The sequence below is a fragment of the Doryrhamphus excisus genome, linkage group LG2, assembly GCF_037039965.1.
Source record: "Doryrhamphus excisus strain RoL-2023G ecotype Guam linkage group LG2, RoL_Dexc_Guam_v1.1, whole genome shotgun sequence".
In the NCBI taxonomy this organism is placed as follows: domain Eukaryota; kingdom Metazoa; phylum Chordata; class Actinopteri; order Syngnathiformes; family Syngnathidae; genus Doryrhamphus; species Doryrhamphus excisus.
The window spans coordinates 25,965,498-25,985,424 of NC_136358.1; the positions used below are offsets into that span (position 1 = coordinate 25,965,498).

The 19,927-nt window shown below is 42.1% G+C and overlaps 1 protein-coding gene across 3 annotated transcripts; it reads right to left on the reverse strand.

The window, feature by feature from the left end:
* Nucleotides 1–73: 73 nt before the first annotated feature.
* spata20 (spermatogenesis associated 20) lies at nucleotides 74–19,912 on the reverse strand. Of its 3 annotated transcripts, none has more exons than XR_013626896.1 (17): nucleotides 19,621–19,912; nucleotides 18,770–18,898; nucleotides 18,643–18,707; nucleotides 18,295–18,449; nucleotides 18,063–18,206; nucleotides 17,791–17,992; nucleotides 17,587–17,717; nucleotides 17,370–17,474; nucleotides 16,816–16,890; nucleotides 15,364–15,576; nucleotides 14,711–14,903; nucleotides 13,898–14,066; nucleotides 12,027–12,235; nucleotides 10,738–10,937; nucleotides 10,066–10,146; nucleotides 2,000–2,667; nucleotides 74–1,101 (listed from the first exon to the last, which is right to left on the reverse strand). XR_013626896.1 is itself a non-coding variant. In XM_078788925.1 (17 exons), exons 1-17 carry the CDS (start codon nucleotides 19,824–19,826, stop codon nucleotides 2,444–2,446), a joined length of 2,466 nt encoding a protein of 821 aa, XP_078645051.1. In that variant the 5' UTR covers nucleotides 19,827–19,857; the 3' UTR covers nucleotides 2,000–2,443. The 3 variants fall into 3 exon arrangements, 2 of the variants coding, with proteins under 2 accessions (XP_057917827.2, XP_078645051.1); XM_078788925.1 differs by lacking the exon at nucleotides 74–1,101 and having other exon boundaries at nucleotides 2,000–2,452; nucleotides 2,488–2,667; nucleotides 19,621–19,857; XM_058061844.2 differs by lacking the exon at nucleotides 74–1,101 and having other exon boundaries at nucleotides 1,129–2,667.
* Nucleotides 19,913–19,927: the final 15 nt, after the last annotated feature.

The window sequence follows — 19,927 nt, forward strand, 5'->3', positions numbered from 1 at the left end:
CTCTCGCCCGAAGACACCTAGGATAAGCTCCAGCACCCCCTGCAAGGACAAGCGGTAGAAAATTAATGAATGAATGAATAAATAATAATGTCATAATAATAATAATGTTGGTATAAGTCCACCTCCCACATTCAACATGATGTTTAAAGTTGATATTAGCGCCATGTTTATTCCTATAAGCAGCCTCACAACTTTCTCAGCCATGTCTCAGAACATGAGGGGATCTTTTTTTAAAAGATGCAACAGCATCTTTGTGAACTCACTGAACGCTCCTGCTCGGTCTGCGTCTCTGTTGTCAGCCCCCTGTGGCCTCATTATCACACAGACAGGCAAGAGACACAGCAACCATATCTGGAATAAGGCACAATAACACGACTGCACACACACTTTTCACTCAAATAGCATACACAACACTGTACCCTGCTATGTCCCCATTCCAACCAAAACAAAACCATGAAAACATGTGCATGTATGTGCATTTAACAGTAAAAAATATATATTTTCCAAACTAGGGAACTAAGATCAATTGATGATCCCCAAGACCTTTGGGAAAATACTCTAAACTTGGAAGGTGTGTGTCCTGTTACATCTCATTTCAGAAAAAAAAATATCACGGTAAAATATAGTGGTGGTAGTGTGATGGTCTGGGGCTGTGTTGCTGCTTCAGGACTTGGAAGACTCGCACAATGTAAAAGTAGGCAAGATGGGTGGAGTGAGAGACAGGGTTGAGGGAATAGAAAGTGACCAAAAAAAAGTGGACTGTTCCCACTATGAAAGGTAAAAAAAAAAAGTAACAGTTGAAAGTGACAAAATAGAACAAGAGGATTGTTTCTACCTCAAAACCAAGTTAAAACACCTTCTGTGGTTTCCTCTGGAAAAAAAAGAGGTTACATTAGATTAAATGTTATGAATGAAAAAGTGGATAAGGAGGAGAAGCGGAGTGGATAAGGTGGCAACTTTCCTCAGGCGAGGAGAGTGATACGGCGCTCCTACTGTGACAGGATGAAACATCTTGTTTGTCTCCTTCGCTTCCAGGGCCCAGAGCAGGAACCTGCGAGCCAAACTCCCTCTCCTCAACATCAGCAGCCCATCTGTCTCCTCCTTTCATACACACACACACACACACACACACACACACACACAGAGCATTCCCATGTGGCCATTCTCCCTATACAACATAAAGTCACACAGGGTTTACATTATCTTCATTCAGCCTGCTGGCATTCGAGAGAGATAGAGGGACTTTCTCTGCCTGAGTATAAATAGTACAAAAGGCGGACTCTGCTCAGGCTGGAGTTTTCCCATTTCAGATGGATTTACACATAAAAATAGACTAACTTTATTTTATAGTATTAAACACGTATATGATTAAGAATATCAAATAATCAACCTGAATTGCATTGTGCAGATTTTGACCGACCACCAAAAGCAGCATGGATGTATTTGTGTATGATTATGTTGCATCATTACAAACAGAGAGGCGGTACCAATATGATTCAAGGGGGTGGACAATTCCATTGATGCCATAGTGCATCCAAAGGGTGTCCAAAGACCTGCAGCTTGTTTAGTTAAGTTAAATAGTTTTGTTGCTGAGATCAAGTCAGTCATTTAAAAATGACATTTCGATTGGTATTGATATTAATTGGATTTATATTAATTGCTATATCTGCATATTTATCCAGATTGTCACCAACAGCTCATGCACTACTTCAGCACAAAATATACTGACAATGTGTTTTATATATATATATATAATTTATTAGCTGTTAAATTATGCCAAAATGACTAGTGTGAAAAAACAACATAGCTAGTGTTGGCCTTAGACGTGTAAATATGCTGCATATCTGCATTCATGTCAAAGATTCACCTCACACAGCCGCATTGAGTTGAGATTGCGGTGAAGTGAGCAAGAGCAGATGGTAACAGGGCATCTCATTAGAGAGCAGCTCGCTCACTGTGACACGATTACAGATGACGTCAAACGCACGTACATACATACCATGAAGTTTTAAAAAACGGTCGCCCACAGATATGCATGCACACACACCGGCGTGAAGGCAGCCCTTGTCAGATCCATGCGACGTGGGAGCTAGAGGAAGGGGCTTGGAAGAAGGAAAACAATGTTGGTTCAACCTTAGGTTAAGATCTATTAAAAGTGTGTTGCTTCCCTCGGAGGAAACACATCACACCGCACAAAAGGCCATTTTGCACAAGCACTACATAGTATTTAGAGTGAGCTCACAGTGTAGCTTATTGGGGTTTTGTATACCTTAATGACTTTATATGGCTTCTAACTTTAAGCTGATATTTGACGAATTAATGACGTGGAATAATTAACATGCTACGGAGAGAAGTCTAATCTTGTGGCAAAAAAAAATTTGATCATTTAACCTGCTACAGACAGCAAAACAAGCTGCTCATCGTTTGAGTCTTTAAAGCTGCTTTAGTCAAGTCAAGAAAGGTGTCAAGCGATTATTCTGCCTGCGTTCCCACATGTCCGTCCAGTAGAAGCCTGCGGAGTTCCTGGGGGTCTGTGACAGGCAGCGAGCAGGTGAAGTCCTGGCATACGTAGGCGGTGGCCACTCCACCCAGCTGGGTCATGGAGGAGAGTGCAGGCAGACGCTGGCACAGGAAACCGTCTGCATTGCCGTCTAAAAGCATCAAGACCTGCCAAATGGTACAGGAGAAACATGAGACACAGTTTGGGGAAATAGTTTGACACCCTGGTGGACTGGTCGCCAGGCAATCACCAATTCTTTCGTCCATTGTGTTGCTAAAACGAGTGGGGTTATTTAACACTTAACATTCCTTTAGAGAACATGTCACAGCCGAGCCTCTTCCTGGGGTCTCTATAGACCTCGCAGAGTCCACATAGGACCACTGTCCACAACCCGTCAGCCTTGTGCTGTCATTCAGCGATGAACTGAATGGGTCCTAAGGAGCGCCACTCAGGCCTTTAGATGCCCACTGATGCCTGGAATCAATTTGTAGGTGAAATTGCCAGTGTCCTCTATTTGAAGGCTGTCACAGTATTTCTATCACCAACATGCAGTTTTCCTATTAGTATAAGTACTTTTATTATTCTGGTGAGGATAAGAAACCTGAAGCATGGAAAATTATGATTCACACTATAGGTGACATTGATTTCTGATTGTAAACAATTCTCAGATATTAAGACACACACACACACACACAGGGGAAGACCGAGGGGGGAAAAATGTGATGGAATGTGTTCATGACGGTGCGACTGTTGCTAAGGAGACAGAATGAGGATTTCCATGCAGAGCCCGAACCTTTTCCTCTTTGCCGTGATGCTTTGTTTTGCCTGTCAGCATCATGCTGTCCCTATGTGAGCCCAGACCACATGCAGCAGCACAGACTCACAACTTAAAAGGTCAATGCTGTAGTGGGTCCGTGTCACGATAATGTTGAAACATCCACAGGAGCTACGCAAGGAGTGTATAAGATTGAACATGATGGGAAAAGACGGTCACCGTTACACAGGGAGAGACTTTTTGATAATGTATACAGGTCTTGTGATTGAGGAGTGGGGTCTTGGAGGCTGTTTTTTTTTCACTGTGTAGTCGGATTTGGGGGAAAACTTGAGAAAGTCAACAGTGCTTATTATGTAAATGTTGAAAAAGTAATATATATGTGTGTAGTAACAATATATTATTAGTGTCTCATCACATCACAATTTCAGTGAATGTTATTGTTATTGAAAGCAGTATAACAAATAAGTTTTATTAAGTAAGCACTTAATTGATTTATGGGACAGGAAAATATCAATGAATGTTTTGAAGCTTCCTGTAGCTGATGGCATGTTGTTATTTAAACTTCAAACTCGCCAGTTGCAACCGAATAAGCAGCAGCTCTGCTGGTGGCCTTAATTGCTTCAAAATGTGACTGAACATTAATCCAAACCACAAAGACCAGTGAATGACTGTTATTCCCATTCCTAGAGACATAAGACAAAAATAATAATAATACCGAGTGAAATGCAAAACACAATTCTTCAATGAATGCTTTCTGAGCTAAAGTCTAACAAGGTATTTCAGCATACCTTTGCTTATGTTGCTTATCTCCACTGCCAAACCCTTTTCAAGTATTTTCTTCCGTACAGCTTTTAGGATTATCTGACTTCTGACGCTTCACAGTATGTAAACTTTAGCAGCTCTTGTTCGTAGCATATTAGCATGCCCGATTAATGGAAAAACTCCTCATGGGAACACATGGGTCTTGCATGATGTGTACTGAAACAATGTGTGTGACTGTGTGTTAAATTGTAGCAGACATTTGGCCACGCGTGAGGGTGCAGACAACCTGCATCAACAACTCCCACCCATTGAATGTCCCCACACTGACAGCTCCATCCCACTCTCCCGGTTTCTTCTTCTTGAGGAAGCAAGCCACTTTAAAAGAACACAGTGTACCTGTGCAGACAGTAACATACAAACACACCCTTGACTTATAATCAAGCTAGAACGCAAACAACTCCGAGGCAGATCACTCGCTGTCAACTCAGGCACAGAATCCATGAAACACAAACACATTTTAGAGAAGCGCTGTCATTCCACGGGAAGAGCGATGATGGTGGCTGTGAACGGGGCCATGTGCAGCAGAGCATGAGGATATTTACTTCCTCAATCCATCCCTCACTGTCCCTTGTTTTGAATCTCTCCCCCACACACACACACTCACATACATATATGAAGGGAGAAGCCAAGTCATCATAACAACCAGGCATCTGGACTCCAGCCCCAGGACAGACACATACACACTCACACTTGGACAGCTTGGAAAAGCTGGTGATGGTGGGAGTCGGCTTTGCAGGACCACATGCACTGCACACATCATCCGTCATTCCTTGACATCTATTTTACCAGCCAGCTCCACCCCCCCTCCCATCTGAATTTTCACTGTAAAACTCGGTGAAATTGTAGGTGGCAGGACAAATAATAAGCAAAGAAAAATAATGGAGGAATCTTGCAGGATTATTAGCTCACATATCTGCCAACCTGTACATGTTATTGACTGCAGTGGGTATTTATGATTCCCTTGGCCATTAGTATCCTTGTTCCACACCTCCATAAATTAGAAAGAATGCATAGGATGAATAGAAAAGTTGGAGTGGGGAAAAACAGAACATTTTCAATAAATGACGGTTTCAAAGTGAAGGGTGGATATAAGGGTTCCAAGCTGTTTCTAAGAAAAATAAAGCCTATCAAATTGACTAAACGGTCCACATAGATGCAAATACCCAAAGCAAGAAAGTTGCTTTCTAATGTTTCGGTCTCAAAGAGCAAATGTGAGCTAGCGAGCTAGCAAGCATGTTCCAGTGGCGGGCTCTGTCCTATGTCACGTTTGGTATCAGTTCTCACCAGTTGACAGTCTCCATTGGAGTCTCTCCACTAAATCACTGCGGTCGGCTGTAAGTTGTGATGACGCCTTAGTGTCTGAGTGGAATTAAGGAGCGAGCTCCTCAATCAGTCGCTGACACCTACGACATGTGTCATCAGCTTGTGCTGCATTCGGGATGAGAGCAAATTCTCCAGTCATAAAAGTCACATCGGGTTTAAAAATGTGCGATCAAACCCAACATGCAAGTGTTAGAGACGCCGTGTTTTGTTTCTTATAGCTGCACTATCCAGTTACTTTCCGATTCGTGGAAAATGACGTAAGACTAAGACTATAAAGGATTAACATAACTCAAATGGAGAATGAAATGTATTTTAGCTCAGAATTGCAATAATATATTGCATTGATAAAAGGTAGATCCGAACACTGCAAGTTTCCCCACTGTCTTTCCACTTTTTAATAATGTGTTTAAACAGTTCTTAACCCAATTTTCATACTTTGGATAATCTTTTTCAATGTTTTCCCGTGCTTGATACATGACAGTGACTAGATTCTTCTGAAACAAAACATCTTTTCCAAGACCGAAAATGTGTCTTTCAACGTAGTTGTTCAACAAATGAGCAGCTATTCACTGCATTAGTTAGGGTTAGATAAGTTGTTGTCAGCTGAAATATAATCACCCATGCAGTAATTATTCCAAGGGGAGGCTCTTGCCTATTTGCGTACTTCAATCCAGGTGGTGATGTTTTTTTTGTCCAGGCGGTGTTTATTAACAAGCGCGTAAAAGACCGGATATTTCAGGATACGTTTAGTCCAATGACTATGCCTAGCATAGTCAACACACAATTAATTATCAATGCCACACAATTGACATGATTAACTCATTCGCTACCAAAGACGTTTTTTTTTTACCCAAACAGCCGATCCCAAAGACATAACACATAACTTGTGTTTTTTGCGCAAAATCATCAAAAATGTTGCAATTTGGCAACCCTTGCCAACATAGACTTCATCAATTACAGTTCTTTGACCATTTGAAGAGGATTTATCAGGACTTTATCAAGACTGCCGACTGATAAAAATAAAATGGACATCTGTAAAAGCGTGGGTGTAAATGTATGTGTATGTTTTACTCTTCATCTGTTGAGCGTGGGTCTTATTTACCAAGCAGAGATTCGGATAAGCGCGGAGCATCAACTGCAGCAGAGATACAAACGAAATACAACCACATGGAGGATTACCTCTCAAACAACACCGCTAATACTCGCCGTGATCCGCTGGACCCTGGACACACCTCCCCCATAGCTTTATGGATGCATTGAGAAAAGGTGGAATTACTACACAGGAATAGGGAAATGTAATATTTCAGATTAGTGACGGGAGTTTGTGCAGACATTATTATTTAAGTATGTGCCAAACCAGGACAATGAGAGTTAGCTGGTCTCTCGGTGCTTTACAGTCTTGCTGAAAACAGCATTTCTGTTTGGGACTTTTCTCACGGCTCTAATCACCTGTTCGACTGGTTATTGGGATTAGCAGGTCATTACCACAGAGCGGGGGCATCCATTCAAAGCACATACCTCTCCAGACAATAAACACACGGCTGCTGTTACAGGTGAAGTGGGACTGTGATGGAAGGAGACCGGGGTAGTAATGGCACATCATATGGTTGAGAGGGAGCTAAAATACAAAAGACTCCAGTGAACCCAAGCTGCTCTAATCACACTCTGTTCTCTTTCTTGGACTAGTAGTTAGCCTCTGGCTGGATTCTTCAAGCCTGCCCATCATTTCGTGTGTCTGCTTCTTGCTGCCTTCCTCTATGGACTTGTTAAGGATATCCTGATGTTTCCCTCCAGCGTCCCTACTACTACTACTACTACTACATCTGTCCTGCTCTCTTCTTCCTCTCCGGGGATTGTGAAATAGAAAAAACAATCAAGCAAAAAAAAAGGCATGGGGCAGTGCCTTTTTCAAGAATGAACATTATAAGAGGCGAATCTCAGTAAGAACATCTGTGTGCAGGAACTGACCGTACTTGTGTGGGTTTTGGGGCACCCAGGCTTTCAAGGTTAATTGGAGACTCCAAGTTGCCTGTAGGTGTGAATGTGAATGTGAGTGTGAATGCTTGTCTATACGGTATGTGCTCTGCCATTGACTGCTCACCCGCAACCCTTAATGAGGAAAAGCGGCATAGAAAATGCATGGATGGAATAATGAACTGGACTTCAATTCATCATTCAGTATGTTTTGTTTTTTTTTTTCCCCAATCGGGATGAATCACAAGGAAATCCCTAATCCTGAAATAAAAGTCTAAGAGAAGATGTGTGTTTGTGTGTGCACTCTGGGCAGTCAGTCAGCAAAAATTTAAATTAGACATTTTCTCAGTTCAGGGCTTCCTAATGTCCTGTGTAACAGAATACACGTATTTATCTCATCTAATTGCAGACTTAATACCTTTCACACCTTAATTGGAATTTGATGCCCCTCTTCTTATGCCCTATTAATAATTGTATTGTTCATGAATTATAATTTTCTTCTGCTGTTAAGTTTCCATAGGAGAAGCAAGGCAGTCTCCTGAGTGACCTTGTCAGAAACTTATTTATGAGATTGGACATTTGCCATGTTGGATGGGATCTCACCATCTCCAGCAATGTGTGTACATGTTTGTGCGTAGGTGTGTGTGTGTGTGTACGTAACAACTAATGGGCAGCAGCTCTCCCAACATCTGGACAGACCGTATATACGTGTATATATACAGTATTGTACATATACACAATGTATGTTTCCATGTAAGGAGAGAGTGCACTATTCTTGAGGATCCTGGTAACGTCCTCACTAATAAGGAGTATTTTACTCAACAATACATTTGAAAGTGGCTAGACATGTTTAACTAATTTATAAGACCCCCATGACAAAAAAGACATAACATAAACGTTTTAGACATCTTTCAAAAACTTGTTTAGAACTAAAAGTGTTCGGAATGAGGAATATCAAACTGACTGAGAAGTCAGAAATGAATCAAGCATACCATTAAGACACTAAATCTAAGTTTTTTTTTTAATTATTTTAAACTAATTGGTAGCAATAATAATTCACATTTTGGTGCCATCATCTACACCAGTTGTCCTCATTAGGGTCATGGGTGAGCTGGAGCTTATCCCAGCGGATTAAAGGCAAGAGGCGTGGTACACCCTGGACTGATGGTCAGATAACGGCAAAGCAAAGACAAGCAACCATTCTCACTCATATTCACACCTATAGACAATTAAGAGTCTCCATATTCATGTGTGAGGAAGCCGGCGATACTAAAGAAAACCCACGCACGCACAGAAAGAACATGTAAACTCCGTACTGAGATGCCAAAACACAGATTGACTCCTCCATAGTATTAACAATAACAATTTATATTGATGGAACAATCTATCGGGCTTTGGTGCATAAGTGCATCTATAGAGTATGTTAAATGGACCAGACAGGCTAGTGCACCACGTACATACTGTAATTATTTTAATGCTTAACTACCCAAAACAGTTAGGTGGTTTTCTAACTTTGGCCAACTTTGCTGAAAGCCCCCCCCCCCTTTCTGAGAGAAGACCTCTAGACACCAGGAGACAATCCAGTGTGATAAAGTTGACGGTAACAAGGCTCAGCATGTGCCTGGCTCTGGCCTGGGTGTGATAGTCCATCCATACATTCTCCCTTAATAAAAGAGCCATGCTGATAACGGCTGTATCGGCCTCCCTTTTGGTCTTTTCTCTCCCTGTGGGAAATCTGAGGTGACCTGATGCGACTGCAACCTTATGAGTCATTGTGGTTCCAATAGAGTGTGAGCGTGTGTAGTGAGAATGAAATAAACAGATGCTTTAATTTGCTGATCTAATTTTGGCTTTCGGTGCTTCTAATAAACACAGCCTAGTACAAAGTTTTAATTTGCTTTGTGGAGTTGAAGTTGCTGTTGAGGCAAGTTTTCTACTTTTGTGTGTTTTCATTCTGGTGGATGGTTACTTTTTTTGCTTAGTTTGTCTTTGATAATTACTTAGAGAAATATGTTTAGTTAAAATCAGACTTGTGTTGTCCAAAGGCAAAGAATACAGTATGCACATGGAAATTCTCTAAAGCTAGATGCACAATGTTTGTTTAATATGTGTCCCAAAATGCACTAAGGCATTAAATTGTTATCTTCCTGTTTTTTTTTTATACATTCTTGCTAATTGCAAGACCTTTTTAGTGCCAACGATGATCATTTACAAGAGAATTGAGGGGTGTTTTTATTTGCAAACAACAAACAACTCTCTGCAATTCAAAGTGTTATTTTATATTTAGAAACGCCTTAGAAATGTAACCAAAGGGAACACAAATGTCAGTTATCCATCCAGAACTGAAGTCTAACAGAGTCTGACAGCTGCTTTAGAAATTTAAGACAAAGCGTTGACATCAGGACCAGCAGGGTGACCTCAAAGCTTGACTTTTACAGACCCACACTTACACCAGACAAACCCTCGGGCTGCCCTGCTTTCGTCCCTCTCGGCGCGTGTGCCTGTGTTTTCACTTGCATGTCCCAAAGGTTACCAGTAAATGTTCTGCCGCCTCTGTGATGTTCAGTGAACTTGCTGATGTTAGAAAGACTCAAACTTTTATCTCACCAGTTGGGAATGGATGCAATGTATGGTTGGCAATGCTTAAGCAAACCCAATCTAAAATACTCACCTTGTGTGGTAAGAAGAGAGAGTTAACTGCGTCTAAAAGACTTTTGGTATCCGGGGAATCCCTTTGGCCACATATCACAATCTGAAGACAAAACAGGACAAGCGAGTGAGTAAGTGAGAAAGACAAGTGAGCAAGACATCAAAATGAGAGAGCATGATTAGAGTGAAATCAAAAGGGAAAAGGTGGTACCTATGAGGGGGCTACAAGGGGGTGCGGTGACAGAGGTCAGTGTTGTATTTGTAGCATTAACAAGGGAGGCAGGTGTTGTCGGTGCAACTTCAGCACCTCACCTCGCCCTTGAGCTCGTTACCCTCGCCCCCCAGCACAGATTCTTCCTTCACAGGTCATGTGTTGGGAGAAAGTTAACTATAGTGTCTGCACTTGTTTTGTACATGTGTGTCTTCTCTTCACAGTTTGTATCTGCTTTTTGCCACTTTCTGCCTAGAGGATGAATTTGCATTATCCACTTGAGTATGCATCATTTTTCCCACTGGCGAAAAACATAACAGGTGGTCCCACTAAAAGGCTTTGTTTACTAGTTAGCAGACATGGCATCTATAATTTTTGGTGGTTAAAGAGCTAAAAAGGTAAAAGCTAGAAAAGCGTTGGACTGAAATATTTTATTGATTTCACACAATTTGTGTAATGCGAGGAGAAGTTTGGGAGAATAACCTGCTTGAGCGTGTAGTGTTGTGCCATAAGAGCCCGGACCATCTCAGGTAGTGCAATGGGAACATTGGTTAGGCGGTCAGAGAAGGCGGCCAGCAGCTGTTGGGATCTCTGGAGCCATCCCTGTCTTCCAGTGTACTGGGACAGACGTAAGAGACTGGAAGCTGAAACAGAGTTGGCGCTAGGCTCTGCACCATCCTGATCTGAAAGACACAAACACACTACATTACGTGCATTCAAAAGGTACTTGTGATAGCATCATGACAGCGGGAAAAAATTCTAACGTGATAATGTAGAATGGTGTGTCCAAACTGTTCCCACCAAGGGTCACGCTTTTAAAAAGACATTTTCTTTCTTTAATATTTCAAGGTTCAGCTACTAAAATTATGTTATTTTCCCTGTTATGTTTATTCTTACTAAATTGTGAGAATGACTTTTTTTCTCTTAATATTTTCACTTTATTCTTGTAAAATTACTACAGATTTTTTCCTTTTTCCCCATTTTGTTCTTGTTAAATTATATTTTTAGAACGTGCTGCTGGCCGCGGACCGCAAATGTCCCCCGGACACCCGTGTAAAGCATTCCGTCTGGACATAACCAGTCCACAATCGCTATGTGTTGTGTGATGAGACTTGCTGATGACCTTTCACGTAGCCCTGTTAAGTGATTGGTTCTTATCTATTATCAGCGTGCAATGAAAGCCTGCAGACCATCTTCTCATAACCGCCAACCTAATTCGTGTCTGCTTCTCAACATGGCTGCCCACAGCAAGGACAATCTGACAACCAAAGAAATGTCCCATTGTTTCCATTCCAAATGCAAACTAACTGGATGTTGACCAACCCAGAACAAAAACATGACTCAGCCACCCACCTGACCCTGTTGTAGCATACAGTTTATAAAGGTAATCGATCTGCAATAGATCATGACAGATGCTATGCTATATTTGAATTTATTAAAGAACTGAAGCATTTTTTTTGCAAATTGGATCATTAAAATAATGTATTCAGGGACATCTTCGTAAGCATTCCATCAGTCCTTCCCTGCATTCCCAAACTGGTTAATTACAGCCGCTAAGAGTTGCATCAATAGTTTCCAACCCAAAATCATGATGTCAGAAAATCAACAGCTGTGTTTAGCATGGAAGGTAACCAATTGTGACCATTCGAACTTAGATGACTAGCCAATCAAGAGTCGCTGACTGATCTAAAAGAGGAATTGAAATGAATAAATGATGGGGATGAGTGATTTGATCACCTCCAATGGGCAAATGCCTGTGATACTATTCCCACCTTCTTTAAGTTGCAGGAGAACAGTGCCATCACTGGGATCGCTGCAGAAGTAGCCTCCACCCGGTGCGTCCCAGAACAGCGCATCCTGCCTGAGCTGCAGCTCTTCGGCCCACTGCAGCCACTCCGTCTGCAATGTGGCCTCATATAGGTCCAGCAACCCACAAATAACGAAGGCGTAATCATCCAGGAAGCCAGAAATTGGAGGTGAGCTGAAGAAAACATTGGAAAAATTGACAAAGGTCAGAAATGTTGGCAGTATGCATGATTCCTGATATGATGTACAGAAAATTTGTGTGCCAGTTGTATAAAAACTTTTATACATTACCTACACCTGTGCAAACTACTTTTAAGTTGGTGCCTCTTAAAATGTCAATTTCCACTTCACTAGCCAACATCCAAACTCACTCAATGTCGCCTATCTTGATCTAGTTTCCTTTTCACATACATCTCTTCCAGGAGCCATAACCCCAGCACCAAATCTGGGCTCCCCACACAGCATTCCCCTCCAGTTCCCACAGTAACAGCATGTATGGGTGAGTGCAAGCGGATGGACGGTGACAAGGGGTCAGATAGCACAGTGTTAGGAAAGGAGTGGTGGACAGAGCCATGCAGACTGAAAGGAGCGGTCAAGTGGCTGAAAACAGGACTTTGGAGGACATGGAGAGACTTTTAGTGCTCATATCCAGATGAAGAGTCATAACAATGCCCCTTTATTCTCTCAGACAGACAGCCCGAGTCATCTGTCCAAAGGGGAGGGGGGGGGGCAAGTAAGGGCTCTTGTATTGTGCAGGAACAAGGCCAATTTTGAGAGATGCATTGTGACAGTGGGGCCGAATTTTAAAACAAAACAAGTGGCTAAATAAGCACCTACGAAGACAGCATGTAGAATTTCAGAGCTTTCATAAATGTGAGACCATTAATAACCATAGATTTTAAAGAAAATAAAAATGACATAAATGTAATTCTTCCAAAAGTCTTCAAAATAAAAAAAAATGTGTTATATATCATTTTACTGATTGAATTAAAATTCATCAATTGTGACTCACCATCTCTCTTCCTTATTACGTATTCAAGCCAGTAAAAACATTATCAATCAACCAGTGCAAAGAAAAAAAAAATCTATAGCGTCAGCGCACCGACATATCAGCAACCTATTATCCCAGTTTGTTGCAGTCCCAGCCATTGCTCCTGGTAAATGAGTCCACAGCTCATATGTGCCCTGTATGACATACATAAAAGCTAAACCAAGCTTGAGAAAACTGCAATGATAAGCATTCTCCATGCTGACACACAAGTGGATTTGACAATAATGAATGAGGGCGGTGCTGTGGATGAAGGCCATGGTGTTAAAGCGCAAGTGTGTAGCTCTTCATGTGTGTTTAAAAATGAATGTGTTTCGTCTTGTGCGTTGCGGGACTCCTGGCATATTTGTTTTTTCTGCTGATGCAGTGGCATTACACACTCACTCATTCACATTAACTAGGGCAGAGTACAGTGCTGTCCAACAGAACCGGGACACCTGCAGTGGTGTGGGACAATATACAAGATACTATATGTATCTACTACTATACGGTATGTACTATATTACCGCTGTAATGCGGTGGATTGTATGGTGTGGTATGTTTATCTGTTACACACATGCACAACAAGTCATGTGAAAGAACATCACATGATTACATTTGCACAATTCAAATTCATGTGCAAAGTAGGTCTGAAAAGGGAAAAGCAGATCTTCCATTTAATCCTCCACCTACCCCATGTCTATTACTGATCAGTTATTTCCACTTCCTGTATGACATTAGATATTGTGCTACATTCGTCTACCCTTTTCTGCTTCGGTGCTGACACTTTTGGTAGATTCTTTCGCTTACATCTGCTGCACCTCCATCTGGTCTCCACGGTAACAGGATCGCAGAATGGTCTGCATCCCTGCGTCCCACAGATGCTCTTTAAGGAAGTGGCCGGCCAGCTCCGCCCTCTCGAGCAGGGCCTTGTCTCCAAGCACGGCGCCAACACGGGCATAGGCTGACAGCATGAGCCCTGCGGAATGTAAAAAAATGACATGATGATGATGATGATGAAGACAACGCTTTGCTGTAAAAGCACTATTTGCTTTGCTTAACAGACCATGTCCTCATGTAACCACTCAACAGCTCTTTGAAGTTTTATCATCAATTCCATTTCTGCGCCCTCTTTGCATAATATTCCTTCCCTCTTTTTCACCGTCCTGCCTCTTTCATGTGGTGAATCAAAGCCTGGGGAGGGCGCTTGGTCTTCAAAGTGTGGTGGTAGAGGACAGGTGACTAATGGTGGGGATGGGGGAAGTCTTGTGTCTAATTGGAATGTTCCCGGGAATGTAGGGCCTCATTAGCTCGCTAATACAAACTGTCCACTGATAGATGCTGAGAGGGAAGCAAATGAGGCAAACCTTTGTAAAAAAATAAAAATAAAAAATAAAAATACAAATGACGCTTTTGACTTGAGCCTCTATTATAAAGATCCTGCATCTGTGAATTTCACAGTGAACACCGTGAAGCAGGACAATATGATAACCACGTGCATCATGTGTTTCACATGTTTAGGTTTTTAATTTAACTGCCAATTGGCTGAGTCTTGAAGCAACTGAAGCAAAACAAAATTGCAATGAGCAAGATTCACCGCGTGTGCTTTTGTCTTGACTTTACCATTCCAGGAGGCCAGCATCTTGGTGTCCAGATGTGGTCGTGGGCGAGTCTTCCTCACTTCTGCCATTTTGGCTCTGGCCGATGCCAAAAGCTCATTGACCATCTCCACAGTAATGCCAAAGCGTGCAGCTGTTAACTCTGCAGAATACCGCACAATCAGCACATTCTGGCCCTGCAGCTCCTCATGAGGGTCCTAGAAATATACAGAACACATATGAACTCACACATACTGCAGATGTTGGGTTTTAGCTGCTGCTGCTTTGGGCTTCAGTTGGGGTGACTTGAAAATAAATGATGTCCTGTACATATCACTATATTGACAGTTACTTTGGTACCCATTATGTCGTTGTATGGTCATATCACCTCGTACTTCGGTATATGACAATAAATAAATAAACACATAAATAAAATAAAAAATAAATAAATAACTTAAACTATATTCGGAAAGCAGGAAGTGAACAAATGTAACAGTTACTGATTGTAAAAGTACCAGATGGAGGGGTAGGATTTAATAAGCTTTGCTTCTTCCTACTCATTTTGGACATGTGGAACTGTGAACTGATTATGGGATGCACTCCATTGTAATCTGATGCATGTTCAAGTGAAATTAAGCCATGACCATTACCATTAAATAGCTTGAATTCATAGCTCACCTGCTCAGGGGCAACATTGCCAAGCTCCTTCACCCCATAGTGGTGCATGAAAATATCTCCCAATGTTGCAGAGCCACTGGCACCCTCCACCACATCTGCCAACAGCTGCCGAACCTCTGAGGCTGTCCAAACGCAAAAAGCCCCCTCACGCTTTTCCGAGCCCCCCGATGATGGGATAGAGTCTGCATCCTCTGCACTGTAGAAGCCTCCAGACTGATGTGGAGATAGTCAGTTGATGTTTTATTGTCACATGATTGAATGATGAGAACATATACAGTAAATGTCCAAATGTAACAGTCACATTAGTACAGTGGAACCACTAAAGCCGAAGACCCTTATGCTCTTACTAATATGGAAGATGACGTTGTCATGTTTTTATCAGAATTCACACAATAAAATTCAAATTCCACCATTTTCAGTCTGAAAAAACAAATTAACTCTTGCCCCCTACTCGTTCTACAAATTTCACGGATATTTCAACATTCATTCTACATTTCAGCTTCAGAATTCATATACAATTTCTACTGAATTTAAGTTGAGTTCTTTTTATATTTTACCAGTATCATTCATTCATGTCTCCTTAAAAGAGAAAATGATGTTAAAGCGCTACTTTTGAAAACTGCTCGTCATTGAGTTAAAATAAAAAGAAATTACTTGTTGTACATTTAATCATTAGCATATAATTACATCATTAATATTACAGTATCTAACGATTACAGCAGGTGGGGCTTAATTTTGTGGCCTATTTGTTGTCAACGCATTCATCAACAGAGAAAAAAAAAAAAACATGGCTGACCCTTAGAGAATGCAAAAGTTTAAGAGGATATTTGTCAGGTCGCATCTCTGGCATGAAACTCCTTGTGGAATTTATGGGTCATGAAAGCGCTTTGTCAGCAGTATGAAGAAGCTGCAACAACAGGCTGCAGGTTGCACTGCTCTCCGTACCTCAATAAGTCATGGTGAACATACATACGCACTGGTATGATCATTTTTTCTCACCACTGTCAGTTCATATGTGGATAAAGGCTACCTGCACATTTTCAAGTGCAAATTTAAAGACTTTTAAGAAAAAAAGTGGGACTTATAGTTGGGAAAAAAAAAAACGCGAAAAAGGTCTTTACTAATTTAGAATACACAGATTTGCAGAACAGACTGCATGAATCTATTCTTAGACATGTAAACTTCTAAGGCCATGTTTAGTGGTCAAAAGGCAAGCATGTTGACAGGTCCGTGGGTCACATATTATGCAATGGACATGGACACTAGTCCGAAAGAAGACTAGCATTTCCCCCCCGAGCAGGACTTAAACAATAACACAATGAGAGCAAGCTGTGATGAATTTAAAGCAGGTGGGACAAGACAATGAATACGTATGTTTAGGCTTCAAGTGGAGTCACGTAAGAGGAGCACCCCTGATGCCCACCTAAAAAGACAACCCTGTAGATTATTCACCTGGTCACTCAGATCTCTGGAGACGTAAAGTAGTATGTCTTTGGCCACATCTGCAAAGAACTGCTCACCTGATACCTGGAAGAAAACAACATACAACACACCTGCTAACGAGTCGTGATTAAACATTAGCATGACCTTCAGGGTGCTGTGATTTATATGCGGTGTGAGCGCTGAGGTGGCTAATTAAACTCAGGCGTGTGTGCATCTGTTCATATATGAAGTGTGCCGCATATGTGTGCCTGAAATAACTTTTTATTTTTAATAGCGGCCCGCTCTGGAAAGGAGGCCAAAACAGCGTAGGCTCCAGGCTGAATTACAAACAAAAGCAATACAATTTTATGTTGTATGCAGTTTGTCTTAAAAGGCCGGGATCGGCCTTGAACAGCGCTCATATGCTGTAATAAATAACAATAAGCACTAAAGAAATTCTAGTATACAGTGAATCCGCAAAAGGTGAACCACGATAGAGCGAGGGAACACTGTAATCACTTTGATGAGGGCAAGTGGTGTTTGGTTAAATAAATCAGTAAATGAAGTCTCACACAAACACACACCTGGAACGCCGTTATGTAGGCAACAGCGAGCTGGGCCTGGTCGTACAACATCTTTTCAAAGTGGGGAACGTGCCAAGAAGAATCTGTAGAGTAACGATGAAAACCCTGACACAGAGAAACAGACGTAAAGAACAATTGGGAGCATGAGAGATTATAGCCTCTTATGCTCATGCAACAGCGATAACATGGAGTTGTGTGTCTTTGATGAAGAATACACCTGCGCTATATGGTCATGGATGCCACCCAGCGCCATCATGCGAAGAGTATGGATAGCCATCTGGAGAGCCTCAACCCCCTCTGACGTGGAGCGATTCACAGACCAGTAAGACATCAGAAACATCAAGTTCACTGTAAGGGAAAACGACAGGAATGAGCCAAACACAGTCTGAGGACGACTGTGGGTTGCTGTGGCGCTACTTACCTGGCGTGGGGAACTTGGGAGCATCTCTGAAGCCTCCGTACTCTTCTTCATAAGAGCGGACGAGCTGCTGGAAACAGCGACAAGCCACATCGGGGGCCAAGGGAGGACTCTCACCTGGGTGCGCAGCCACAGTTGTGCCTTTTTTCAGAGCTTCAAGGATCCTGTCCCCACTGGACTCCAAGTTGGAACGGTTGTTCTGCCACTGAGCAAATCAGAACAACATAGCCAAGTGTGCCCAAACGGCTGCACCACCATGAGCAAGAACCTGTTACCTGTTCTATGATTCTGAAGAGGACTGTCTTAAAGCCAGGTCTTCTTCCATGGTCTCTGGGTGGAAAGTAGGTGCCTCCAATAAAAGGCCGAAGATCAGGGGTTAACCAAACACTCATGGGCCATCCTCCGCCTCCACTTGTTGCCTGGATGCATCAGAGAACCCACAAACCATGACAAATGACTGGAATAGTTGACAGTTGAGAGGTGCGTTAACAAACATGTACAAAGCACCTGTACGAAGGTCATGTACACCTTGTCAACATCTGGTCTCTCTTCTCGGTCTACTTTGATGCAGACAAAGTTCTCATTGAGGATTTTGCCAATGTCCTCATCCTCGAAAGACTCCCGCTCCATAACATGGCACCAGTGGCATGTTGAGTAACCCACTGGAGGTCAGAGGTTAAAGGTCAGAGTTGGTAGATTCATACACTTTCCTTTTTTTCTCACACAGGAAGTGAACAAAATATAATAAGATGTGAACAAATTAAATATTGTAGGTGTCAACATGTACTATAAGTGCTCTTTGAATGCTCTTGGAAACATACAGTGGGTCGTGAGTTAAAAAGATTTTTCTTTCACCTGATAAAAAGATTGGTTTGTCTTCACTTCGTGCCTTGTTGAAAGCATCATGCCCCCATGGATACCTGCAAGAACGGGTTAAGTCAATATCAGAAACGATTCTGAAATGTGGTTAAACAGTCCTCACCAGTCAACTGGGTTATGTGCATGTTGTAGCAGGTAGGGTGACCTCTCTTTGGATAGCCTATTTGTGTGTCGGGGAGGGGTCGATGGCGGGCCTTCGCCTCCTGATGCCATGCTCATAAAGGGAGATGATCTGGATACAAAACATTGTCACAGTTTCTGGCAGAGCTCTGCAGAGGCAATTCATACATCTTTACATAGCAGGCACCACTCAATCACGTGACACCATTAGATACGAAACCATTCACATGCATATTTACATTTTAGTTTCTGGAATGAAGGGAATTTGAACCCTCTATCTCCTGATATGCCAACCACAAATTTATAACAAAAGCTGAATCCAAGCAATTTCTACTTGAGGGGAAAAACGTTGCGTTCGGTAACTAACTATGCCTTTCGGCTTCCGTAGCTGTCACACATGGTCGTCGATATGCGCTTTTTCCATTAAAAATAAACATGTTTACTAATTCCGCTTATTAAAATATGTGTGCTGTAATAGCCCCCGTAATTATGTTGTTCAGATCGATAATAAAGAATCAGCTCGTTATTCTAAATTCGGTTAAATTTAAACATCAGATTTTTATTGCCGTTGTTGTTTTGATTAGCTAAATTTAGCAAGCGATGGTAAACAACATCACAACACGGCTTTAGGTCAGTTTGGTAAACAGCCTAGTCATGCCGGATGAAATCATAATGTATTCCGGTGTTTTATTTTTAGTAATAGAGTTGCAAGTTGTCAGGAACCTCTGGTGATGAGATTCCATATAAATGTCTGGGCTGTTCCTTATATTCACATCAGCCTACAAATAAGTGCGTAACAATTAGCTTTAGCAACTTAGCCGTGTCTCCTTTTACCTGGGGTAATGGGACAGCTGCTGCGTAGGGCTGAGCGGCGGAGACCTGAGGCTTGGTGGGTGGGGAAACTGTTGGAAAAGCCTGATGCGAGCTCCTAAGTTGCTCTTGTGAGGAGGGGTCGTGTCCCTGAAAGCTGCAGTGACAAGAAGAGGAGGCTCCACGATGCTATTTATGGACGCCGAGCGACGCCATGCTAGTCTGAGCATCCTAATCCTCAAAGTGTGTGGCTAAAGTGTGGTAAGCTAGCTAAAACTTCGAGGCAGGAAAGTGGCGACGTTGTTGTAATGCCGTAAATGGACACGTGGTG

What these genes read in the sequence shown, in the direction of transcription:
- spata20 (XM_058061844.2), bottom strand. Translation starts at nt 19,826, where the DNA reads ATGCTCAGACTAGCATGGCGTCGCTCGGCGTCCATAAATAGCATCGTG. An exon ending in GCACATAACCCAGTTGACTG is followed by an intron (nt 18,708 to 18,769) that starts GTGAGGACTGTT and finishes CCGTTCTTGCAG; the next exon opens with GTATCCATGGGGGCATGATG. An exon ending in GCAATGTTGCCCCTGAGCAG is followed by an intron (nt 14,904 to 15,363) that starts GTGAGCTATGAA and finishes GTATATTTCTAG; the next exon opens with GACCCTCATGAGGAGCTGCA.